The sequence below is a fragment of the Orbicella franksi genome, chromosome 10 (genome assembly GCF_964199315.1).
Source record: "Orbicella franksi chromosome 10, jaOrbFran1.1, whole genome shotgun sequence".
NCBI lineage: Eukaryota > Metazoa > Cnidaria > Anthozoa > Scleractinia > Merulinidae > Orbicella > Orbicella franksi.
In genome coordinates, this window is record NC_138154.1 from 11812122 (window position 1) to 11839999 (window position 27878).

At 38.6% G+C, this 27878-nt stretch overlaps 1 protein-coding gene across 1 annotated transcript; it reads right to left on the reverse strand.

Moving 5' to 3' along the window:
- Nucleotides 1-27856, reverse strand: LOC145500506 (kinesin-II 95 kDa subunit-like). Its single transcript, XM_081480039.1, has 26 exons — nucleotides 26878-27856; nucleotides 25998-26083; nucleotides 25290-25394; nucleotides 24395-24464; nucleotides 22735-22789; nucleotides 21350-21474; nucleotides 20714-20797; nucleotides 19219-19298; nucleotides 18691-18760; nucleotides 16538-16630; nucleotides 16216-16287; nucleotides 15638-15698; nucleotides 15401-15444; nucleotides 14408-14451; nucleotides 11799-11894; nucleotides 10048-10133; nucleotides 7711-7847; nucleotides 7015-7107; nucleotides 6742-6846; nucleotides 5446-5565; nucleotides 4965-5083; nucleotides 4142-4258; nucleotides 3353-3458; nucleotides 1562-1701; nucleotides 1279-1353; nucleotides 1-1037 (listed from the first exon to the last, which is right to left on the reverse strand). Exons 1-26 carry the CDS (start codon nucleotides 26896-26898, stop codon nucleotides 926-928), a joined length of 2316 nt encoding a protein of 771 aa, XP_081336165.1. The 5' UTR covers nucleotides 26899-27856; the 3' UTR covers nucleotides 1-925.
- Between the last annotated feature and the right edge of the window lie 22 nt (nucleotides 27857-27878).

Here is a 27878-nt window from a genome sequence, read left to right on the forward strand (position 1 = left end):
TCTCGTGTTAACAAGGTTTTCTAGGGACAATATCGGGACGATATCGGCCTTCGACTGCGCTACACTCGATCCGTATTGTGTTATGAAATGTGTGGCAATCCCAACCCAGCGAGACAGACATTTCCCCTTTATGCACTGTCTGACGGTTTCTCGGGATAAGCAGTCCCTAAAGTCAGTCTCTTAAATATTTCACGGCATAACACGTAAACTGAAGCATGAAGTAATATCTCTAAACTAAAACCAGTCATATTATGGTGAGCGGGTCGTACGTTTTAAACCAGTTTTAATGATATTCTTTTTACACCAAGAGAAGATTAAGATAAGTACCTTGGTCTCCTCTTGTTTTATTCGTATTTTAAAACCTTGTAGCAAGTTAATGCGCCCGTCATTTTGCTATACAAAAAGTTTCTCTCAAACAGACGGAAATCTAAACAGAATAAGCTAGTAACCTAGAGGAAAAAAAATATATTTGGAACTGTAAAGGACATAACAGGCTTTATGCTCTATTCGGAGCAACGAGAAATAAGTCAGGGAAGGTGGGGAAATGACTGAAACCCCGGCCAAACGATCGCAACATGTCAACACAACATATCCCAACATTGTTGGCCCAACATTTTGAAGGTTAAAACAATTTACTCGCAAACATTAACGAGAATTTGAATGAATTTTAAGCTCACAACTGATGTTACGTGGGATCAATAATTTACGTTTGGTAAAAATGATTACTCCGTTCAGGCAACTTGAGTTTAAATATAGCTCTTTGTTTTCTTTTCAGTGTAATATTTCTTGGTATCCTGCGAATTCAACTTGCACTCTTTTTGGAAACAACTATACAAGCGCATTACCGTGCTACCCCCCACCCCTCCCCCCTCCCCCTAAATACGGTACAGCTACTAGAGCAGTAATTTAATATCCAGTGTTGTTACTATGGTAACACTCTCTTCTGTTGAGCTAACAAGCCTCTTGCAGTTGGATATTGCGCAGACTCCGATGAACCCTGCTGTTGACCTGATGACTGTGGGCCTCGACTCTTCTGTCTGAGGAAATAAGGTTAGAGAATTACGACACGCGATTCGTGCATGTTTCGATGTTGTAGATCAAACTAGTAAATTTCACGCAGCGAAAAGCGCTGTGTTTTAAATGGTTTATTAAACTTATTGTGAAGCGGTCCGTGCAAACCACGTGGAAATCAACCAATCAGAGACCGCGTTGCACGGATCGGCAAGGTTTCAAATTCAAATCAGTGCAACGGAAAAGTAATTTTGATTTACAGCTTACCCTGTTTTCGGTCGCTCACTGCGATCAGGCTTGTCCCTTCGTTTTGATTTCACTTTAGTTTTACTGAGAAGAACACTAAAAAAGAAAGTAATATACGACAAAGGTCAATACATCATTACCAACATGCACACAAAAAGCACTAATACAGATCGATGGCTACTAGCCATAGATTATTTTTATTAACCTATAGTTGAGATAAACCATAGCTCAAATCAAAATGTTTTGGTGTCTGTAAGCAATGACATCCCTTGATAGTAAAACAACCAAGTGTTCCGTAGCTTACTCGGCATCAAGGGTGAGGTCCTCTTCATCTTGAAGAGCAGCATCAAGAGCCGCTTGAACCTTGGGTGCCACAGTAGGACCTTCATAATCCCTGGTAGTCCTGTTAGGCATGTCTAGCTCGATCATGATGATATTCTCAGCCTTGGAAAGAACAAACAACAAGCATCGTTACCAAAACAACCACGACAAAAACAATAGTTTATTTCTACCTCATCTAAAATATAGTATTTTTTTATATAGTATATTTCACGAAAAAAAAAGGTAACAGGGTACCTGACTAACTATAAGAAACCAAACTAGTTAGGTGCCCATATATTGCTAATATTGCTAATAATAAATATGTAGCATCATTCACTGCTAATATCGTTCGAACGTGACTAAAAGAACAACAACAAACACAAACAACAACAGGAGCGAAGGGTCTTAAGCGGTCTTCACAGGGCAATCTTAAGTTGGCCAACTCTTGTTGGCGAACTTCAAGAAGTTGGCAAACTCGTTCCTTCACACGTCAAACTCGCGTCAAATCACAACACACGTTAATTTTCAACATGGCCGACTTAGTGCAGTGGCACTCACGTAGAACAATGGAACAGAAGAAGAGAAGAGAAGCGACAGAAAGCGAGAAAGGTTCGGAGGAAACTCAGTTTGTCTGCTAGCTCCTCCATTTTCTTTCGTTTGTTTTTACTATCTTTGTAGACTACAGATGAAACGTCCCAAACAGCCGGACAATTGTGAACCTCTTCGATAAATTTTGAAGTGGCCTCAAGTTTATCTTGACTTGCGTCCGCCATTTTGTGAAGTGTCACGCAAATGAATCACGTGAATAGAGCGCGTGTTTTGATTGGTTCACACGTCAAATGCGAGTTTACCAACACGAAAAAGTTAGTGAAAAAGTTGGCGAGAATAGAGACAAGTTCTATTTGTCGCCAACAGTTTGCAAACGTGTTTGCAGACTGTTTTTGTGCCGTTCACACACACCAACTTGAGTTTGCCAAAACGAGTTTGCCAACCTTTGTTTGCCGAGTGAAGGCCACTTAAGGGATTCTTCAGACCCGCAGGTTAATCTTAGATTCCCAACAACAGGGTTTGAACGTGCTTCATAAGCTTTAGCCACATTGACATATTCTATGTTGTTATACCTCCCCACTCAAATACGTTTTCCAATTGGATGAGAATGTGTCACGTACCGTTGGTCAAAACTCACTAACTCCCTAGGGAAACAACTTGAACTTTCGACTCGCACGTGATCAGGCCGTGCTCCTTTAAACTGCAGCAAATTTGTGTGCCAGCCGACCTCAAGCAAACGATTTTCCACAGTTTTTTTTTCTTTTTGAGTTGGGAGGTATTACAAAACACTTAATGACTGGCTACCCGGGAAAGAGTTTTGTTTCCCCAAGACCCTTAATGTTTCGCCTCTTTCGCCTCGCTATCGCTCGGTCAATACGGCAAGGTCTCAGTTGGAGATTTTCCCGTAAAGACCTCAGTCTCGGTTAATAAGTAGTTATTAATCAATTATGTTAAAATATTGCCATCTTGTGATATTGAAGACTTAAGACATTGAGCTGATGACTCACGTAGCGTTTCTACGACTTTATTCACAGCGAAGACGTGTAAGATTAGAGAACAATCTTTTGCATTTCACAACGGTGTCCAATATGTTTTTGAGTTACTGAGTAACATTTCCTGGATATAACCTCGCAATGAAGTCACGTTAAAGGGAATTAAGTTACATCACGAGGGTAATTTTTAACAAGACGAAATGACGGGCTGTTTGGCTGATAGTTGTAGGTACCTTGTATCTCATGTGTCCGCCCATAGCCGCCGCCATTTTAGCATACTCGGTGATGGGTCGTCTATTCCCAACAGCTGATACTGGTCTTTTGGCCATAGCTTGCTGGCTGCTCAATACAACGTGCAACATTAGAACTAGTCAGCATAACAAGCCACAACAAAAAAGAATCAGTAGGACGTGAATCAAAAGGATAATATTGAACCGTGTAAACTTTATTTGATTGGTTAAAAAGGGGAGAGTCACAGGGGCATTAGACTACAAGCAGTCTCTCTTTTGCTCGAAAATCCGTGGAGAAGAACGCAACGAAGAACGCAACGCAGTCACGCTCGCACGTTCACTTGATTTGCTTTCTTCCCCACGGATTTTCGAGGAAAAGAGAGACTGGTCGCAGTCTACAGAGCATTGGCCAAAGCTGTTAACAAGAAACGACAAGGAGTACCGCTATTCACTCTTAAAGGACCCTAGTCAGCCACATCTTTGTTTTTGTTAACACGCGAGAGTTTGGCTATTATATTTTATTCCGAGCATGTCGAAACAAAGAAACATAACCACTAGAAATAATTAAACGCACTTTTAGGAACACAACTTACAGGAAAGCAATAAGATGTCGCTTCACCATGCAATATCTATAATTTCGATGCCATCGAAAATGATGGAGACTGACTAGGGTCCTTCAAATGAAAATACAAAACAATCAAAACAAAACCTTTCCCAGTATCACTCTACAACGCACTTCAATGAAAAAAAAGGAATAGGACTTTGTGTACGAGTCAACAAAATGTCCATCACCTGCCATTCTGAGAAGAAGGTTTTAACTTCCACTCTTCGTTCTCTTCATCGTAACTCGCTCTGTTTGTTAATTTGACTTTCTCGTCTGGAGGAATGAAGTTCTCTATTATTAACGTTCTACAAAAGAAAAAAAAAAGGAAATAATCACGGTAAATTACAGTTCACTTTGCCAAAAAGACCGACAAATAGCTTGTGAAACAAGGATTCCATAAAAATTATCTTGGCAAGAATTGACAGGCTATTTTAACAAATATGGTTACCACAGACATCAGTTTTCAAAATTCCCTGATTTTCACCTGAATATAAATATCAAATTGTTCCTCATTGGGGAAAAACTTCAGTGACATCACAGTAACCCGAAATGTTTCTTCCAGCCCTTAATGGAATTGAGTCAGCCATGCTAAACTATTTCAGATTTTACTGACTTTTCGTCAAAATGTAATTTTTTTCTTAACTCAAGATAAAACCCCTGACTTTTCCCCGACCTTGAAGATTTTTTCTCCCCTGAACAGTTCCTGACCTGTGGCAACTCTAAACAAAACCTCAGCTCATTTATTCTCAAGACCTGGAATCGGTTTCTCGAAAGCCCCGGAAATTTTTCGGGCCCGGAAAGCCATTTTAAAAATTAATCTGTATCTAAAAACTTCTTGTATGAACGGAATCTGTTCATATTAAGAATATGTGAATAAAACAGCTCTGTAATCATAAGGTTTGAGATTTTGCTATGGCTTTCCGGGTGCGAAGTCTTTTCGCGACCTTCAAGAAACGGGCCCCTGGACTAACTAGACGTGTTATAAAACCGAAGTTTTAGTTTGTGACTCACTTTAGTTTCAGTTCCCTTGTCAGATCCTCCAGTGCTTGCTCTAACTCTTGCCTTTCTTGAATATGCGCTTCTTGCTGGTCAGAGATCTCCGACCGAATGGTTTGTAACTTTACAAACAACTGCAAGACAGATTTCAGACTAACAAGTTAGCTTTCTACGCTACTTTACTAGATTTTCCTTTCCTACGTATTGTATGCTCTTGAAATGCTCCCCTGTGCTCTTGCGCTGTCGAAGTGACTGCTACACAGACATTTTTCTCAATGTGGTTTGCGATTTTCTGCTTGTTTTATTTTCCTCTAATCCGCTGAGTACAAAATGTAATTCAAAGTCTTGCATCACCAGTCGATTCTTCGATGATAGTCATTGCATTCACTGACTGTCTCTATGGCTGATATCAAATGTATTGTGTGATATCTGAATCTTTGAAGCGATGGCCAGTCGAGAAGGAGAGACTGTATTTTATTAACCCTTTTTTTTTTACCTTTTTCAGCTTCTTAGTTTTGCTATTCACTTCCTGTTGAAGCGATGTGAACGTTTCTTTTATTTCCAGGGTGTTTTCGTCCTTCTCCTCAAGCTTTTGTTGCATTTCTCTTTCACGGCGCTAAAAATGAAATACAATTTAGAGACATTTTGACAAATGTGAAAGGAATCTTAAGACAATAGTTTGGTATCGCGGTAAACAAACGAGCAACACCGATACAACATTGAAACAATAAGAATCGTGGAAATATTAACCCTTTAACACCCAAATTTCACAAAAAATGCCATTAACCCTTTGACTCCCAAGCACGCATATACACGTCCTGAGTGGTCGTGCTCTTTGTACCACCTGTGACGTCATCAATTGAAATGTCACCAGATATTCTTGATAAGCAGATAGTAGAGCTAGGATAGATCTATCCGCACAACAGTCGGTTTTGGATATCGATGCCATTCTGTCGTAGCAAATTGAAAAACAACGTTAACAGTTTTGGTGCAAAATGGTGGTAAAATGACCCGTAATACCTTGAATTGATCAAGGTCCCATTCCCAGGCTTTGCCCATGATTAACACCCAACTTTTTACGGCAGCCAGAAAGAATATGAAACGCAAAAGGTAGCGAGAGTAAAAGGGCCGAGAAAAAGGAAAGAAAATTGGTAAGAAAAAAATTCGGAACGGGCAAACGCAAAACAAAAAAATAAAACAAAACAAAAAAAGTACAAAATTTTGCTTATGCGCATGCACTAAATTACAATACTGTACACTTTTGTATCTAATCTTCGGGAAATCTACCTGTTTGGTTAAAAAAAAGCTTTTTCAGCAAAACTAAGGCCCATTTAGCGTCATGGCAGCCACAATAACTGATTTCACGGTCAAAAACGGCATTTTTCGTGAAAATTTGGGCGTTGAAGGGTTAAATAAAAGCACAACCTAACCCTCTGTATTTTTGGCAAAAATGTATAAGATCGTTTATCGGCCCAAAGTTTGCTCGTTATAGAGACTTAAATAGGTAAATTGGACAGAATTATAAAGAAAACAGAAAGTTTTGGAAAAAATTGTACTTTTCTCTAAGGAAAACAGGGCTGGGTATTATTGGAGCGAAATAACTTAAAGCTCGAATCTGAGCCCCTTTTCGCTGGGGTAGAAGGGGATTTCAATTGATTCTTCTATTCAAAAGAAGGTTCTAATTTTAATAAAGCCACGCGTGATAATTATATAATTTCGTAGAGGCATTTTGGTGTTATCCTGAAAGAGGAAAGCGAAATTAGCGAGCTCAATAGCTAGTACATGTCATTACCTGTTGTTCAGCGATCTGTTTCCTTCGTTCCTCTAGCGCCCGTTCTTGTTCAGACGTTTTGTCGATAATGCTCTTCCCTCCAACCAGTAATTTGCTTTCCATCATCTTTTAAGAAAAAAAGACACAGAAACAAATCTTTAACAAGATGCCGTAACCCTCGTGTACAAGCCTTATCTTGTAAGCTTAGTATATAATTAATATGACATTAACCAAAAGCTCAAAAGAAAACGATCCCATTCCACTTTTAGTTACCGTTGTTATAAATCAACTTACCTTGATTTTTGATTTTAAAGCAGATTGTGCTTCTTGTTGCTTTTTCAACAGCTGCGCCCTCTTCTGAATTTCACCCATGAGTTTCTCTTTTTCCTTAAGAAAAGTAGAGAATTAGTAATAGTAAAAAGTGGTATCAACTGAAAATTCCTGTGTTAAATAAACAATAGCCTCCATTTGGCGCGAAAATATGCTCGAGTACTTGTCCGCGGACATTATCTGTTCCGAGAAGCGAACAGTTTTCCGAGAACGAAGCTCGAGGAAAACTGAGCATATTTTCGCGCCAAATAGAGGCTATTGCGTTTATTATCCTTTTGATAATTTTTGCAAGACGCACAGTTTTCCAAAATGGGAAATATCACTCAGATATTCCCCAGTTTTAGCTGGGGATTATAGATAGAAATCGAGAGCAAATAATCTAATTGTTTTAGTATCAATCTACTAGTCGTTCAAAACTTTATCTCAATCCTCTTAACAGACACTTCGAAAACGCCAAGAAGCGGCCGTTATTTTGTTAACAAGGGCACTCTGCTACGTTACTCCCTATCTATCACAGAATAGATAGTGAGTAGCGTAGCCAATCAGAGAACGGCATTCGTGATAGAACCGGCGCTAGTAGATTTATACTAAAACTCGATAGAAACACAGTGCATGTTCACAGGTGAACGAGAAATAAATCAGCGTGTGGTGGATGCACACCTCGGCCATCATTGTGTGGTTATCCTGCAGAGATTTCTTGTCTTCTTCAAGCTTGGCTTGTTCAAGCTTGATTTTATCTTCTGTGCTCTTCGATTCTCCTTCCTCGCCTTCTTCGTCTTCTTCTTGGACTATAGAGCCTTAAAAGGCAAACAAAACAAAACAAGACAAGAATATAGAACTAAACAATAAAACACCTTCAATACAACACCCTTTTCAGGTTTTCAGATTCTCAGATACTGTAGTTGGTAAAAACGGTACAAAGCTTCCAGCAGCAGCAGTAATAATAACAATAACAGAAACAAACGAAGAAACACACAAACTACAAACACGTTTTTGCAGCAGTTTTTTTTTTATGTGCGTTGAAAAAGCGGATGCTGTTATCGTTTCTCTGTACTGCACCGCGTGTACTGTAGTGGATGAATCTCGTATTTCTCATCACCTTTTGCATAACAATGTATGATTATCGACAGGAGAAATTAGATGCTGATCACATTTGGATTGAAAGACCAATGAGGGAATATTTTTTGAATCATTTCTCTAACGCACAAAATTACTTCCTAATGGAAAAAAATCAATATTCCCACTATTTGACTGAGACTAGCTTGCAACTAAGGTTATAACATAGCGCGCGGGCTGGTCCTACCTAATTCCTATTGAGCCATCATCAACGAAATCTCTTTTTATGATAACTGCCAGAATTCTCGCACGCTCGTTGGCTAATTTTTATTGTCAATAAGCTGACAGACACATGAATTCATAATTTATGCGATGCGTCATTGAGCGAGCGCGGACAATTTGACAATTTGTTACCGTAAAAAAACAAATTGACATCAGTTTTTAATGCTTCTGTCCTGTTACTGACAATGAATTTCGTCATAACATTGTTAAAGTAGTCTGCGGATCCATTCGGCTTAATCGCCTCGTGGATCCACAGCTACTTTGACAATGTTATGACGACATTCATGATCAATAACAGGACAGACGCATGAAAAACTGACGTCAATTTGTTAAATGTACGCACGGCCGTGCGTATATAACTTGACGTGTGCATTTTCAATATAGTTGCAAAATTTCCGTCGAGTTTAGTGCAAGTTTCTTTTGGTTAAGTTTCGGCAATGTGAAGATTATTCTGAACGATCCAAACCCTACTTCGAGCCTTTGACTTTTGCCAAGCTAAGACGTTAACTTAAGGTGATTCCTCAAAATTGCATTGCGCATCCCTACTGCGCACGATTTTCGCGTCATTAGCGCGCGTTCACGAGCGCATGCACATACACAACATATACAATATGGCTGCTTTTTCTAAACGGCTCGGCTTGCGAGAGACAAATCGTCGTTTTTTCCTCGGATACGAGTACCGGGACCTAACGATTTTTTTTATTTAGTTTGAATGCAGAGATCACCTTCTCTCTATACAGTGAATATGGACCAATTTCTATCGCAGAGTAAAAACTTATCACCGAAAATGAGAGCATAGCTAGCACTCGTAAAAGATAATATGTGGCCCCAGAAAACTGCGTGCTTGGAACATATTGCATCCCTGTCGACTAAATATGAGTGCCTTTATCATCAAATGTACATCAAATCTCTCCTTAACATTTATGCAGTACATCCATTGTTGTATTTCTCGCTAAAAGCGTAAATTGAACGGTTCAAATATAAACGTTTCTGAAAGCAGATAATTTCAAGAATTAAGGGGGTTTATTGAAAATCCTCCTGTTCCTAAACGAATACGGGAACCCCCTTTTCTTATTTCAAATTTTAAGTTCTCTTGATACATTTATAAGCAGCCAACAGGTAAAGTTTGAAAGAAATCTATTGTGAGTTCTATTTCAATGGAATTACCTTAGACTTGAGTATTTTGACTTTGTTTGTCTACAGTTTCATTGAGTATTTTTGACTTTCTTTGCCTACATTTTCATTTTAATTAAATACGCTTTTTTCGTGCTCTCCTAACTTATCGCGTGCATCCATAACTCGATATACGCACGCTAAGCATGAACCAGTTCTTTACTAATGCGGGGAGTCTTTTGAAATGTAAATGACATTTGTCTCTTTTTAATGATATTCCCCCGCATGAGCCTCAATTGCAAGCTAGTTCCAGTCCAATACCGAGAATACGAATATGGTTCATTACAGGTGGGATCAACATGATAGTTTTCTAAGGAGCAGCGACACAAGAGGAGAAATAATAAATCGAAACTGATAGACAAGGGCGTGAAGGACTGAGCAAGATGATTATGACCAATAACAAAAGAGAAACTTTTCAAAATTTTGTCGCCGTGACGTTACTCCTTAAGTTGAATATCTTTCTCAAGACACTCCTGCAATCCACACCATTTTCCCTTTGTCTTCTTTTCTTTGCCTTCTTTGATCCTTCTCCTCCTCCACCGCCATCGCGCCTTTCCAGCTCTCTCTTTAACCTGTAAATAAAGTAATTGATTCAGACCAGTTCAGTATCATGTAGCAGTCAACCAATTAAAACTTGAAGCTAAGTGTGCGGGAGGCGCACCCCGGTCAAACGACGCTTGGGATTACGTCATACTGTGGCTTCCAAGCATTTTGCATGGATTTCTTAAGCCCCGCGCACACTACACCGGAGAAATTTGAAAACGCAGCTTTATTTCTACGGTTAGGTCTACCGTCCACACTAATCCGTCACGAAAACGAAGTTTTTATTCAAACCGGTGGAATTTGAAAACACCAGCCTTATGGAAGACACTTTGAGACGAGGCACCTTTTAAACATAATAGGGCACTTAATATTTAAGTACGAGAACAACTTTTCAATTCTAGTTTGCAGGCTTCACATCATAGCGTCACATAGGCATTTCATCCCATGAGCTGCCTTTGTATTAGGAACTTGTTTTGAGTTTAGGAACATTGTTTCTGTTGCAGTTTTCGCCGCAATGAGCCCGCGCTGCATGCGGTTTTCATATTGTTACCCATTAACCCCTGCGGGAAAAATTTTGCCATGTGCTATCAAAAACGGCGGCGCCATGTTGTCGTTTCGGTGGTTAACCATTTTAGCGTTCAGGACGGTATTAAGGACGTTCGCGGGAAAATTTTCCAACGTTGATTTTTTCTGAGACTTTTACCATTATAAGATGATGAGTTAGTTATGTCAGAATTGTAAAAAAACAAAAAAAAAAAAATGGGGGGTCACCGACTTCGTTTTGGAGAGAAGATGCCGGGAAGAACACGCTAAATCGGAAAAAAATCGGGCTTCGTGAGCGAATAAGGCCACAATGTCTGTAAGCCCAAAAATATTGCAATTAGATCTTTCAAGTAAAATGTTCTCTGCCAAATAGTGTTTAGGTGGACCTATTAACTAAAGTGAATTTAGTCAACTGGTGAGGTTCCTTAAAGAACAAATTCGCATTTAGCGACCATAGTTTCACGAGCCTTGCAGCCGCAAGATGGCGGGATTCGATGTCCTGTGGACAGAAATCTTGATTTTTTTTTACTTCCCACATTGATTTTTGTTCATTTTTGGACACCGTGGAGATAAATGTAAATAAAACTGTTTCTGGAAAGAAAAGTAGGGAACACCAAACGTCCAAGATCGTTAAATCCAGGCAAAGCTATAGCAATGGCCATCTGAACTATCATAATTGTTCACTTTATTACTTAGTGAGCGCTCTCATGCATGACGTGGCGTGTGAATTTGCGTGTGCAGTAAGGATGCGCAGAACATGACAATTAGCGCGAACGTCCTTAATTCGGCAGTATGCATCAACAACGTTCTACCTACTGATTTATCTATCAATTTAACGATTGTCGATAAATCTGAGTTGGAACGACGTGTCTGCTTGGAATTGATCCCGTCACAGCCTTCTCTTCCTAAAACCAACATGAAGAGAGAGAACTCTGGAAACGTCACTGGTTTGAAATTTGAAAATCGTATTCGTAGTCAATCTTGTACTCGTGGTCCAATCCAAAGGTCCCTAATGTTCATTCTAATCTCTCGATCCGTAAATTGCCTCTTCAAGTAAAGCACTTACTCACTGACTCAGTGATGTCACTTGAAAATGCTATCAGATTTTAATCGAGATTTTAATTGTGTATCACTGGGAACTTTTCTCTTACTTTGCAATCTCCTCTTGAAACTCTCTCAACAAGGCATCCTTAGGATCTTCGTTAATCTTGGGCTTGTTTTTGATGTTCTTGGCGCGGTTTGCATATCTGTATCAACAAAGGAAAACGGCTTGATTAATTAACTTCAATCAATATAAATGACAATCATGAAAACTGCAGAAGGTACACACTATTGCTCGCGAGTAACGCGACACTACAGCGCATAATCGTATCTAAGACAAAATTCTTGATCGTAATTGGTTCTCTGCGTGCCTTTTTCTAATGGTGATAGGACCGAGAGGAGTTCAATTCGGACTGTAATTATACAAGTGATTAACAAACTCGGACGACCGTGAAGGGAGAGTCTGATTTGTTAATCCAGATTGAATTGGATGACGTGATGTTGTGTTACCAATATTAATGATGGTAATAGGAACAAGTGGAGTCCAATTCGGTCTGTAATCATAAGACTGAAAATTATTAAAAGTCCGATTGTTAATCACAAGTATGATTACAGACAGAATTGGACGACACGATGTCCTGTTACCAATTAATCATAACCATTACAATTTCCCACAAAAGTAAAAGTTTCATTTGAAAAAGAGCTTTTAATAGCCGTTTTAAATATTGTAATTAAAAATATGGAGAATAGCTTTCAAAATGGCAGTTTAGTTTCTTTCAAAACAGTCACTACTGGAGACTTAACCTCCACAATTTTACAAAGTCAGTTTCTTGAAATGGTTACTATAGTGGTTGTAATCAGTGTTGTGATTGGTGGATTTAGTGGAGAGGACTCAAAATGATTGGCTAATGTAACTGTCTGATTTAGAGGTGTCCGATTACAACTTTGCAGATTAATTAGAGCAAAGTGCAGCCGTTTATGCACCAATCACATTTGAGGAAATTGTACTTGTTAATCATAAAAATCCCAATTTTCTCAATTGTGATTGGTTTAAAAAACTCCTATTTTCCACTAATTCACTTGCCAAGTTGTCATCTGACAGTTTGTTATTGGACAGTTCTATAAGCCAATCACATTCAAAGTTGTAGTTTAATTTCAGAGTGACATTAAACAATTTACGCCTCTTTTGTCAGTCTTTTAATGCAAATTTACCCTTTCTATCATAACTTGGCTATTCTTCTTTTCTCGGAAATTGTAATTTTTATGATTAATAACTACTTAATAACCGAGAGTGAGGTCGTTACGGGAAAATCTCAAACTGAGGCCTTGCCGTATTGACCGAGCGATAGCGAGGTCAATACGATAGGCCGAGGTTTGAGATTTTCCCGTAACGACCGAACGGTCGAGGTTATTAAGTTGTTTATTATATGGCTCATGAATTAAAGAAAAGAAAAAGAATTATATGAGCGGAAGTCGTCAATTTACATCCGGCGATGCGCGCGTTTACCGATTCATTCATCGTCTCAAACCCAGGGCAAAACTACACAGTCAGTGAACTTCACCACTGTATAAGTACGAATTCCGTTAAAAACACATTTCGTTATTGGAAAAATGATTGTCACAGCCGCAAAAAGGTAGTTTCGTATCGTGGTGCAACAACTTGATGGGGGAGTTTGCTGACTTTTGTGGCGAAACGTCAACGCACATAGAAAATACAGAAAGTGCTTCAACGTCGAAACAAACGATCTTTCGGGGAAAGAAAATACTAATGCTTCAGAACGCACTGCTCAGAATAACTCGATCTTCGCATTCGCTTTCGACAAACTTCGCCTTCTTCATTCTGGGATTTATGGATGAACTGTTCAAGCCTCGTGAACGTCTAAAACTTCCTGCAGTTATCAGAAATTCTGCTTCCGACAGAAACCGCCCGATTGTTTACTGATGATCCTGGAAGCTGATTTACGCTTGCTTGTGTTAAAGCGAGGGAATCTATTTCATGAAAACTCTGACGGAGTTCAATATTTCGGTAAATTGTTGTGACTAAGATGGTAACTTATAAGTTTCTTCGTGGTGTTCTGCTCAGGATGCATGACAGATCTGACGATGTTGTTTTTCACTTGGCGATTTTAGCTTTACTTAAGACTCGGCAAACTTTGATTGTTTTTCACACTTAAGTCTGGTAAGTCAAAAACGACTTCTATATAAACTTTATTAAGGAAAAATCTCTAAACTTTTACTTACTCGGAATTAAATTTACTTTCTCTTACTGTTTTTAATCGGCTTTCATCGTTTCAATGCGCGTGAATTTTCAGAGTCGGGCTCTTTCTAATTTGCATAATCCGTAATCGGCCCGTGGGCATTACGGTTGCATAATGACCGCTCAGATCTCGCTCTTAGCCAATCAGAGCGCGCGTTATATCGGCCACAAGCCAAAGCCATATAATAATTGGTAATAAGACTTCGTGTCGTCCAATTCGGTCTGTAATCATACTCGTGATAAACAAATCGGACTCCCACTGCACGGTCGTCCGATTTTGTTATCACTTGTATGATTCCAGACCGAATTGGACTCCACTCAGTCCTATTCCATTGCGAATTGTACTCCACACAGTCCAGTTACTCATGATTACTAATTGAGCTCGAGCTCGTTCGATTTTAGATTTAAAAGGTTTGAAAATTATACTCTAATTTTTGCATCCTTTTTGTATGATACATGTACCTTAATGTCGTTATTGTCTCCTCAAAATTATAACTTGCCGGCCCCTGCAAGAATATCACAAAAATAAACTTATCGGCTCTCACGGGAAACGCAGTTTTGCCGAATTCAGGAAACTTACATAGAAGATATCGTTCTTAAAGCTCAGCCTCAGTGCTGAGCTGAGATTTCAACTATCTATTGCCGGTTTTCATGTGACGTCATCATTTTCCAAACTAAGAAATTACCAATCCTTGTGTAGTTTTCGTTTCATCAGATGTAGGACCCTCTAATAACTTGACGTTTTGCCACGTTCAAGTCCGACAGGGTTCCTCAGTATGTAATAGAGCGCGTCTGAATTTCCAAGTTTATGCGTTACGTGACATTAAAATGGCGGCCCGAGAAGACTCTTGATTAGGTCAAAAGATGAGTTATTGCTCAAGTTTTTAGTACCTAAACAATTCTTGCTCTATAAGAAGTGTTAATTTCAATGTGTCAGAGCTCTAGAGTGACAGGGCTCCTCAGTATGTAATAGAGCACGTCTGAATTTCCAAGTTTATGCGTTGCGTGACATTAAAATGGCGGCCCGAGAAGACTCTTGACTACGTGAAAAGGTGAGTTATTGCTCAAGTTTTTAGTAATTAAACAGTTCTTGCTCTTTAAGAAGTGTTAATTTCATTGTGTCAGAGCTCTAGAGTAATAACGTTTCATTTCATTGGCAAAACCCAAGGACCGATGTTTCTGTTACTTTACGGCCGCCATGTTTGTCTCTCTCCGAGGGGCACAAACATGGCGACTCCATACAAAGCTCCATAAATTTGAGTGAAACACCTTTCCGTATAACGCGCCAATGTAAAACTGCACGAACCTAAATCTTGGCGAGAATGTTTATAAATCAACCATCTATCATACCCCAGTTTTTTGACTTCATTTATTGAATGGTTACGATTTTTATTTTTGATGGCGTGACACCGCAAACCAGCCTTTGTGAGAAAAAGAACAGAACAGAGTACTTACTATGTTGGCCACCATAACCGTCCTTGCGTTACCTCCCAGAGAATCTGCTCACAACAGAGAAAGAGGAATTTCGTCGGCAAAGAAAAAACAAAGAAAACAATACGAAACAAAAACAAAACAAATATACATTATTGCCGCCACTGATAATCCTTATATATTCAACAAACATCCCCGAATTTGGCAATTCTTGTTAATGACCTTTTTTATTGTTGAGAACGCATTCATCATTCAATTCACCTTGCAGCAATCTTGTTAGCTTGGAATCTCTGTAAGGAATATGAGTACTCTTGCCATCCACCTAAACAAGAAAACAGTAAATTAACTGATCGCTTACGATAGACCATTTACTTTAAGCGTACGGATAGACAATTTCAAAACAATATCTAACAGGCCTACTCAGACCAATCGTACAGAACAGAACATCCCTGACCATGCCCCAAAACATATTCAAAATACTTTCATAATTCTTTCTCTCTTGTGCGTTTAAAAGTGGTGTTCAAAACAATAAGCACCGCTTAAATTAACTTTTGACAGGATAAATAAAATTAACGGATAACTGTCGCTTTCTAATAGAGAAAACGTTCATGTATTACACTGAAGTTCACTCCATATTGAAAGCAGGTCCATTTTGTTTTGCTTGTTTGTTGTTTGTTAGTTTGGTTTGTTTGTCTTGGTGCTGTTGCTGCTGTTTTTTTAGTATTATTATTGGTTTAAGTTTCTTCATTTGTTTGTTTGTTTGTTTTCTTTGACATCTGGAACTGACTCATATCCTTTACTTCAATCTACAAACACAATTCACTGGGCGGTTTACTTACCAGCGCAGATATCACGTTACCGAGTGCAGAAAGTGATAGGTTGATTTTAGTAGCTTCCTTGAGTCTCTCTCCCTACCATGAAAAGACAAGAAAAACGCCGGCTACAATAACAGCACAAAACGAACTTAACACACTAACAGTAGTTGGTAGTAGAAAGATTTCATGCCTATGCCGTTGTTTTCTTAGCGTCGGGGTACAGTTGGATTCAACCATAACAGCACTTTTCTATTCGTTAACGAAACGTCGCCCAAAATGAAAATAAAAATGTTATAGTTTTGATGAATTAATTTATCACACCGTTGTAAGTAAGAGCAGAACTTACCGTGGCACCAGTCTTGGCCTGCCTTTCACTCCCAGCTAAGTCCACCATGTTCAGTTTACCAACCCGAATGTGACTCTCACCATCTGCACCAGGCTGCAACAGAATTCCGTAATATTCAACAGTTAACAGTCTCTGTTTTCCCTTTTATCACCTGTTCGGACATATCAAGCCATTTGCTCCTATTTTGTAACTATTGGTAGTGCGGTCGTCACTTATGATGGAAAACACTTCTTACAGTTTACTTGGATCTCGTCCGCACTACTCTGGAAAAATCTGAAAATGGCATTTTCACTCTGAAAACGCATCAAACGTTTGCCGTCCACACTAGAAAACAGATAAAATGTTTTCTGTCCACACTTCGACGGAGAAATTTGAAAACACAACAATATCACCGGCGGCAGAAACGTTCAATTCAGTGCACCTTTGAGCACACGCTAATATGGGTCTAACTGGACCCACGTGGCCACCCACTTGTTGTTCCGCCATTTCAGCCACAATTTTGGATTTGTGTTTGAGAAAGACTCGGGCAGAAAAATCACATGTATTGATTACCGTGACATCGTCGTTTCGAAAAGTTCCGTTTTCAATTAATTTTGTTTCAAACTTTTAGCTCTAAAAGTGGTCGCAGTCACTTACGAAAGGTGGTCGCTAACAAGAGGTTCCGAATATGGTGATTTAACTTGGAAACTTTTGGTATTTTGGAAGACTGGTTGCCGGGGAGAGGTGGTCGCAACCAGAGGTTCGACTGTAGTTGTAATGTTATATTTACGAAATAGAAAACTTGTACCGTGTTTCTATCGAGTTTTAGTATAAATCTACAAGAGTTCTATCACGAATGCCGTTCTCTGATTGGCTACGCTACTCACTATCTATTCTGTGATAGATACTGAGTAGCGTAGCAGTGTGCCCTTACTAACAAAATAACGGCCGCTTCATGGCGTTTTCGAAGTGTCTGTCAAGAGGGTCCACAATAGGGTTCTCAGATCCCGCTTTCCCGCCCATTTTTTCCTGTTAATCCCACCAACCCGCCCTTTTTTGCTTGGAAATCCTGCTCCCGCCTACTTTTCCAGGACGTTTCTGGGTTAATTATTAATTTTTTAAATTAATAATTAATTTAATTATTGACACAAGCTTTTTAAAACAAGATATTGCATACAAGATCACAAAAGAATTCAATGGGTAGCAGATACGTAAGCACAAATGATTATAACGTTTCTTCCTGTAAACGGTTTACTGTTTTGTTTCCTTTTGTCCATGTATCAGTGAAAGAAAAAGATTGTTCATTCCCATATTCAAGAGATGGCCCGTAAACACACTTGACAGTTTCTTTCAAAGCTTTCAGCGTCTTCACTTTACTTGAAAACTGGGTTCAGAACTTTTCTTTCCGAATGAAGGCATTCCTGCTCGCACATCCTTTTCGTATTATGGTCTAATATATGGTGACGCAATTCGCAATGTCGCATACTTCGTTCGGTAAATCACTATCACCGCCATCCGGTGTGGCCATCCTGGCCAAAACAAGCCAAGCGCTTTGGAAAAGGTCGAAAGACTAGAAAAACTAGAAAGGATCGGGAGGTCAAGGTGACAGACGCAAACATCGAAAATGTCGAAAATGGACGACACGTTTGAAAGAACCTGACAGGGTACAGAGCGGTTGCTATTCGTTACTTGAAACCTGACACAGCTATACGGTTCGTTTCTGCCAGCTTGGGGTTTTTGCGCTGGTCAATAACAATTTATAAGGTCACGTAAGAATTGAAATCCCGTATCCCGCTCTGTTCCACTTGCAAATCCCGCATCCCAACCCCATAAATACACGAAATCCCGCTCCCGCTCGTAATTGCAATTCCCGCTTCCCGCCCCTGTTTTCAGCTTAAATCCCAAATATCACGGCGAAAAAAAGCCAAATCCCGCATCCCGCCAAACCTATTGGGAACCCTCTGTCAAGAGGACTTAGATAAAGTTTTGAACGAGTAATAGATTTATACTAAAACAATTAGATTACTCGCTCTCGATTTCTATGCGTGATAGTTGACTCGAATTCACTATCTACATTGTAATCGTTTAATAGAAACACGATTTTTAACCAATCAGCGCGCGTATTTTCTTAGCACTGTTTTCTAAAAGTTAATGTAGATGGAATTTTGAGTTACCTGACTGCATTCGATAGTGATGATGAAGATAGCATGGGACCTTGACGAGTGTTCGTTCATATTGGTTGCCCTTATGGGAAAAAACAACCGTTGTAGTATTCATACACAAACAACACAATCATAGGCAAGCAATACGTGCGAAAGAGTCGTAGACATCTCCATTTCATACAATGTAGCACATTGCATGGATACATAAATCCTTTCACATGTATCATCAATAATGCTACATGTACATTACCCAGTAAATGAGTTCATTCTAAAATCCTAGCCAACACTGTCTGGGGCACTGCCCGATTTCACGCCTTTCACATGTGGAAATTGCAAGTAACTAATATCTTACACTCATAGAATCAGCCTACACAAAGGTTGAAACGCAGTCCTTAAACTGTAGAGGATTTATGAGACATTAATTTTTTGATCCTGACACTCAACATTGTCCGGGGGGGGTGGGGGTGAAGGAGAAGAGAGTAGTGGGGCAGGACTGGTCAGAATTGTAAGCTGAGTTATAACATGTGCAACAACACTTACCCCACTGCTCGGTTCTGATTGCCAACATTCATGACATGTTCAATCTCTTTTACACTTTTACAAACAAAGGACTGAAGATCCTACAAGAAGCACAACACAAATAACATTTTTAAGTGTTTGTTCATTTATTTATTTATTTATTTGTTTATTTATTTCTAAATTTTGCATCCATTTATAAAAAGTAAGAAATAAACTTGTCTATTTGTTGTCCTCTTGATAAAGTGGAATGGAGTTTGCTTTGAGATGCATTGTGCACTGTGATTCAATGTATTATTTTGTTCCCACATTCCTCAAGTCACTTCACTAGGACATTACAGAACTTTACAACATTGTTACATCACTGTCATGCTTCACCTATGTCTACAGTTAAAACTGTATAAAGCGGACACCCATGGGACTCTCACTAGTGTCTGCTTAATACAGGGTGTCTGCTCTAAGCAGGTTCTTATATATTGTGCAATAATAGTGAATTATTAACCCATTTGTAACTCAGTGTAACACAGTGTAAGATCAAAGACTGCTCATAGCACAATGTCCAGTCAGTCAATGTATCAATCTGGAATAATCACTTAGATTTAAAACGATATTGCTAAACAATGTTAAAGGAGTCTCAGCTGAACGTTCAGAGGTAAAATGCCCTCGAAGTGTGCGCTTATTACAGGTTTTGTGCAACAAAATGACTTAATATTGGTGTCCGCATCCGCTTAACAGGGGTGTCCCCTGAATGCAGGTTTATTTTACTATAAATGTGGGAAGAAAATTTTGGGACTCGAGCTGGTGTCTGCTTAATAGAGGGTGTCTGCTTAATATGGGGTCTGCTTAATACAGGTTTCTCTGTATTCCAAATGCTGTCATACACATGGTGTTAACTGAACATCTCAGGTTTAAATTGATTCCTTAATTCTTAATGTTACTCAATTAGGTCAGTTAAAAAGTTGATTAAATGTATGCTTACAGTATATATTCAAACCCTGTAGTCAATCTGTGTGGCCCTTACCACTGGTTTCCGTAGCACAACAGTGAGTATTTCTGCTCCCAACCAGATCAGGGCTGTCATTAAGATTTGAGTCACCTGTCACCTTGATCTTCACACCCATAACAAACTTGTTGCTTTGTGGGTGAATTGTATCAACAGAAGTCAATTTCACCCGTAACATCAAGGGCCTATCAAACAAACTCAGTCGTAACCAGTGTTACGGGTTATGGCCCATAATGACAACCCCGTGGTTGAGATGCTAGTCTATTACGTACACCCCCCACCCCCACCCGTCTCCTTCCAACATGACACTCTGTTGTTACCATTTGCATGCATATATACACCTGGGTGGTGAGAGGCACTGTGAGAGTAATTCTAATGCCAAAGAACACAACACAATGTCCCCGGCCAGGGCTGACAAACCCGAGCCTTTTGATCAAGAGGCCATCAGATCTATTGAGGGAAGAACAGTAACATTTATTTAGCTAATAGCATTAACAACAATTATTTATTAATTACCTTGACATAAACGCCAGTGTCTGGTCTTTCCTTAAGTTCCAGTCTTTTACTCTGATCTTTTGACAGTAAGTCTCTGATATCCTCCTTAAAATGCCAAAAATCATTGTGCATCATTTATTGCCATGTACATGTACACTTTGTTATTATGTAGTTTATTATAAGAAAAGTGAAAGAAGAAGAAGAAACGTACATGTATTAGATATAAAACGCATGTATTGTTTTCAAAAGTAGGGTAAAGGAAAGGTGCCAAGCCTAGTTGAAACCCTAAAGGATCTGGTAGGAGGTGTAGGGCTGTATTACGCTATAAATTATGATGTTTAGTTCTTGGATTGTGCAGGATCTTAGACAGGACCCTACAGATAAAAAGAGGATCTTGCATAGGATCTTACATGGGATTGCACAGGAGGATCTCAACATACATGTACTAGTTATCTTATCAGGATCATGGAAAAAAAAGTTCCTTCTGGGGAGACATTTCAAAAGGATCAACAAGGCACATGTAATATAAGTTAGTTAGTCATATAATTAATTTGCAGTATCAGTTAGCATGTCAGCTGGTCAGGTTTTTTACCTTACACACACTTCTCTTTTACAATGTATCTGGAACAGCTACAAGATAGCTGTAGTACAGTGTACCTGATAAATTTCAAGATAAGAAGCTCTGACTAAATATTGTTGATTCTCTGTCCTGGCTATGTGTGTAAAGATATGTTCAAAGGAATTGGGTATCACTCCTCTTAAAACAGGGTCTGTCCGTACACCTGTGAAGCAACAAGAATAAAGAAACTAAAATTGTAAATTTTAATCACTAATAAGTTACCAGCTGTCAATTTTGTTTTTAAGGCAGAGTGTTTGACAACAAATTAGTGGAACTGGCTTTATATGTATGATTGTGAATCACACACAACTGCCTAGTGCTTTGTGCCTGCTTAGATTGTGGTCCTATGATAGTAACCCAAAAATGTGCAGTTATAAAATTGTGTAAAATAAGTACAGTGTAAGTCACACAGATGCACAATACATGTACATTTACCGACTTTTACTCTGACCTTGAAAGTGTTTTTATTTGTTCTTTTTTTCAGGGTTAATCTTCTACTTGGCATACCAGTAATTGAAGGTTCAACTGTGTTTCCCTTATCAAGATTTTGTTTGCTTTTTCACATGGCAGAGAATGACCATTGAAATCTAGTAAAATATCCGCAACCTAGAGGGAAGACTTGTGTATCTTGCTTGTTTACAATGGCTTACCGCACCTTTCAATTAACATGCGCACTTTAAAATTCAAAGCTCAATCAACAAATGCTTTTTTTTGCTACTGTCAATCAAATGTTCAGCAGCCCCTCCAGCTTACAACTACCACCGAACACGTGGTAATTAAATCCTTAAGCACAGTTCAGACAAATTATGAAACAGTGCTCAGCAGTAGTTGGAAGCAGGGAGGAGCCGCTGAACATTTGAAAGGTGCAGTAAGCCAACCAAAAACAGCTGTTATTATTTAGTTGTAAGTGGTTCAACATGAAATGAGGCAAAAAGGTGAATTCTGCACAAGACCTTGTTTGTTTGCCTTTTTAGACAAAACAATATTTGACCACAGACTTGACTGTAATTACAGCTATTGTTATACCTCCCAACTCAAATACGTTTTCTGATTTGAGGAGAATTTGTGTCATGTGTCATGGGTCAAAACTCACTAACTCCCTAGGGAAACAACAACTTGAATGTTGGACTCACATGTGATCAGGTCATGCTCCTTGAAACTGCAACAAACTTGTGAGCCAGCCAGCCTCAAGCAAACATCTTTCTTTACAGTTTTTTCAATTTTCGAGTTGGGAGGTATAACAAAACACTTAATGACTGGTCCCGCAGGAAACCTCAAAGCTCACTGAAGGGTCTCGGGGAAACAAAACTCACTGTTTCCCTTGGGGCCAGTCATTAAGTGCCTTTTGTACACATTTATTTGAACAAATGATGCTTTATATAATTATTGACAATACACTGTCAATCATTCTAACTGACATTACCTTCCATGGTAAATGTTTTCCCTGTTCCTGTTTGTCCATAGGCAAATATTGTACCTAGCAAAGAATACACTGTACATTTAAATTCACAAAGTAGCTTAAAACAGTCAAGTCTTGTTCCATATAATATTTATCACATACCATTCACATATGTACTAGGTCCAAGAAAAATTAAAGGTCTGTACCTTTTTATACACTTAGTCCACTCTCATAAGGGGACAGTCCCTCCAGAATTGGAAAAAGTGTCTGTTTATTAAGAGCCATCCACTTACAAGAACAAGAAGGAATTTGGACCATGACAAACATGGCCACAATGTGACACTAAAAAAATTTCACCTCAGACTCTTGTTTTACTAAAGAGGTTAAGCATGACGGTTAAGGCAAACGGCAAACGGGTATTTAGATGTCTGTACAGTAGAGTGAAAATATTTGTATTTGTGGTGAATAGTAGGAGACATTTTTCTATTTTTGTGTGATTTATTTAAGGATCAGAAGAAAAGAATAAAAAATCAGAGGTCATCTTTGCCATTTGTCGTCTGCCGTAAACATCATGCTTAAACTCTCTAATGTCAATTGAATGGACAGCTTGCTTTGCCGCCAACAAATGAAGATTTGACATAACCGATCCCCACTACTGCTCTGTTGAGCACTGTCAAAGGTCATACTTAAGTTGATCTATTGCAAATTAGAGACAAATTTCATTGCCTTGAGAGTCAAACATTCATGGGTTGTCTGCTTACAAGATGGCGTTACACTAAAGAAAAATCCAATTTACATTTTCAAAAATTGTTCGCATCCGCTTACAAGAATGTGTAAATTACAGAGTTTGACTAGGAGGTAAAACAGGCAATTGATAAAATTGATAAAAGAAGTATCTGAAGGTAGAGCTGTCAGCTTACGAGAGTGGCTGCTAGTGGAGAGTTTCAAGACTGTAGATGTAATTTAACATTGAATTAAACAATAGAAAGAAAACCAAACAATGCTCACCTGGAAAAAAGTATGACCAAGCCACTCAAAGAATTAATTGTTACTAATAAAAGTATGTGTGATTTTTTTTTTCTTTTTAAACGAATTAATTTATTTAAAAAAAAAAAAAAGGTCCTGTAACCAGGTGGTTGATTCATGATTGAAAAACATTACTCTGGTTTAAAACAAATGTAAAAATGTTAGCAAAAATTTTATCTGTAAAAGTCCCAATGTTTCAGCTAAAACTTCAGCCTTCATCAGGGGTAAGTGACAAGGAATTTGTAAAAAGGCACGTTCTTATACATGTACATGTACTATGCATATCGGCAAATCGGAGCTAATTATGTTCTGTCCCTTAGGGCTAAATTTAAAAATTTGTGCGGCAAATGCATGCCATCATCACGGTTCAGTGGATTCCTGTAAGTGTCAATTTCCCATGCTTCTAAAATACATCTGTTGCGCCAATTTGTGCTTGTGCGTAAACTCTTTGAAGATTCCCAGGAGATGGTGTGGCCAGAGTGTAAACAATGTTCCGCCAAAGCTGACTTGTGCGAGTGTTTGTTTACAACTGCTTTTTGATGTTCTTTGAGCCAGGTGGAAAATTTTCGTTTCGTTTCCCTGATGTAGCTTTTGTCACAACCTTTACAAGGAATTGAATAAATTGCGCCACAATCAAAATAAAAAAAAAAGACCTAGCATTATACCCTTCAAGAACAGAATCCACCAACTGTCTAAATGTCTCATCATAGAGATCAATCTGTTTTGAACTAAATAAATATCAGAAGCACAGCAACGTTAAAATGCAGATGACAGCAGGTAAATTATAGCAGGTTTTAGCAAACTTTTAAAATAACCTATTCAATGGACAATTTCACCTAAACCATTCATGTATACATAATTAAGACAAAATCATAACATTTTTAACCTACAGAAAAGTTGCCTTCACTGTTAATGTCAATAATTATGGTAGGGTAATTTATGGTGACACTCAATACATTTCTTCTTATCTGAGTGCACACATTTGACAGTTTACATGGCATGACATGGCAATAAATTAAAGTTATTTGTTCCGTGAGGATGGGCGGCAACAATTAAGGATCAAATTCCTTTATTAAGGAGTTCTTTTCATTGGTATTGAGCTGCTGGAGGGCTGGGCTTTGTAATACAGAACCAATAAGTTAATTCAGGAATCATATTTGAACAATGTATGCACAAAAATATGCCTGTCCAGCAATGAAACCACATCCTTTCTTTGTCAGAGTACATGTGCTAAATGACATCAAATTAGAGTAGACTTCTCCCGTCACCTCTTCTCAACCCTTAATCATTACATGGACCTAGTGCCCTTAGAAGTCGGATCGTGGTCGTGTAGTCCTTGCTGCCTTAAATTGGGTTATATGTATGAATGAGATGATTGATTGATTGTTTACATATTGTATTTACCCATGTTTAAAAATCATTTACCATATGAATTGTGACAAAAATAGGATAACTATTCTGGATGGAAACTGAAGAAACCCTTATGGGCTTTTACATGTACAAGGCAGTCCCCCTATTTACAACACATAACTTTTAATTCATGACTAACTCACTTCCAGTCATAAACTGAATCATAAATGAACATGCGTGGCACTTCTTCTTTCTTAGCTGGGTTGGTGATTCGTATTGTCCCTTTTTTAACATTCATCTCAATTATCCTTAAAGCATAAAAAGAATAACATCACAATTTAGACATGTTAGAATCAATAAGTTAGTCGAACATGTACAGCTGTAGCAGTCTGAAAACATCATAATGTGTAGTTACAGTGTACACTGTAACTGCAGGGATTTGTAAGTTAATATAATATAAACTATAATTGTAAATGCAATTTTGAACAGGAGAAAACACTAAACAACACTACCCCATTCTACATGTACATGTATTGGCAGCTAGTTGAGAGAAAATATATGAATTCATATAATTATATATTGGTCAGAGTGGCGTAGCAACAGAACCGAACACAACAATAGCAATATTTTCTCGCAGCACCCATTATAATGCAGTAATTCCCTTTCAAAATCACATTTAATTTGTATCACATGACTATTTAACGATTCTTTGAGAATACTAAATGAAAACAAATTTTAAAATTCTACTACGCAAAAAGGTTTTTAAGTTAATATGTTGCTGTGAACAAGCCGGCAACGCAAAATAAATTAGAGGGTCCCAACAGGGTTTTCAGAATAAGGGATCTGGCTTATTGGAAGGCCTCTTACATGTAAATTACCTGCAAATTTATCACAGCTTACAACAGCCCTACCTTTGATGCCCTTGGGCTATTTCCTTTTCATTCATTGGACGGCATCTTACGACCACCTTCACAGACTCGCCTGGTTTCTTGCTAGACTGAAGTCAACATGACAAACGTCAACCAGGTTCAGTTGTGTAGTTAACTGAACATAAACCTAATATGTATATGTCTTGCTTTTGAATTCTGCAGAAGTTTTCCAATTTTCAGACCAAGAGTATTTACAGTAACAACAAATTTTAGAAGGGTGTTACATTTATAAATACCTAAAAAATCAACTAAAGACAAAAGATAAATGAAGAATAATTGCCAAGAGCACTAAAAGAAATGAAGGATTTCATGCAAAAAGGGCATATATCACTTTTTGGGGTGATTTTCATTTTTTGCAGGATCGAGCCAATTTTTGGTAGACTGACTTGTTTTGACATGAAAAGCATTGTTGCATAATTGAAGAAGCTAGTCATAAAAGGGGATAAGTGACGATTTTGGTTGCTTTTCTTTTTTCTTGCTCCAAATTAGCTGAATTTTTGCATGTGGTCTTCAATGTAATAGAAAAATGTGGTTCTGTATTTTTGTCGCTGGTTTTTGCTTTGTTTTCGAGTTAAAACGTAGGCAAAAAACTTGGCTTTTCCTAGCCATGTCTTTAGGAGTTTATTTGTTGAACAGCAAACAGGCAGACTGTTTATAGTGTATGAAGTCAAAACCAAATCCCACAGCATATAGAGCGGAAATCTGGGAACGGATTGTTTACACCGGTTATTGTGACGTGAACACAACACGTGAATCGATCGAGCGTCAAACGAAATGCCATCAAACAAAAAAGAGATGTGCCGTATTAGAGCTCTGTCAACTAATATCTTAAGCATTGTTTTAAAGTACCTTGTGTGCCTACCTGGTGGTTGAGAGGCATCATAAAGCCTCGATAAACCCGTAAGTCATCAGCACGTTTTAAAGAATCAAAATGTGTTCTGAAACTTCGAAGGCAGCTGATATACCGTAATCGTGTTATCGGCGTTCGAAGTCAGATCGAGCCAGGTAGCAAAGTCCAAGAGCAGTTCTTGCCCAAGAAAAATACCCTCTGGTGAGTTGTGGCCCATTTGCCAAGCGTTGCTAGCGTCAAAGTTTGGAAAGCGAGAACTGGTTTTAGAGTGATAAAATTTGTCTTGTATCGACCGCCATGTCTTCCCGCGCACGAGGTGTAAAGACCCTTCCCGGCATGCATTGCGATTACGTTCTGCGGACGTTTCTCGAACTGGTAACTAGATTTAAACATAATAATGGCCAGCAAGTGGCGATCGATTGTAACAGATCTGTGATCCAGTTTGCGTTGATTTTATTTCAAATCGGCATGATTTGTAGTGTTTTGAGCTTCTGGGATCAGGGGACATGCAGATGTATGGAGACCCGTACGTTGCGCAGAAGGGTTAATCTGTTAATCTGTCAGCCCTATTTATAGAGCGTTTTCACGTGGAGTCATCAAATTCTTAAATCCAAAACTAAACAGCCGCCAAAGTTGTTGTCCTCATCAGGCATAAGAGGTACCAGCGCATTTTGAACTTGGAAGTTATGGCGGTGCGTGACATAAAGCTACGATCGCGTTTGTCGAAAACTATATTTTATCTCGTGATTTTTTAGCCATTGAAGACGTTGCCGTATTTGAAAAAGTGTTTATTGAAATGTTTATTTGTTTCATTTTATTTTTATTTACACCTTTTTTTGACCTGAAATCAGCATTTTTGAGCTTATACGTTGCGTGAAATTACCATTTTCAGGAGCCCATCATGGGCTCCTACCATTTTGCTGTTTTCTAAGTGAAACCAACATCCTTGCCGTCACGCGTTAACGTGAAATCAACATTTTAACCTATTTAGACCTGAAATCAACATCATTGAG

Coding starts and splice junctions, on each gene's coding strand:
- LOC145500506 (XM_081480039.1), bottom strand. CDS start 26,898: ATGATGCCTCTCAACCACCAG. Junction 22,790..24,394: donor CTGTTCTTGAAGGGTATAAT/GCTAGGTCTTTT, acceptor TATTCTTTGCTA/GGTACAATATTTGCCTATGG. Junction 14,452..15,400: donor CGGTTATGGTGGCCAACATA/GTAAGTACTCTG, acceptor ATATTCTTGCAG/GGGCCGGCAAGTTATAATTT.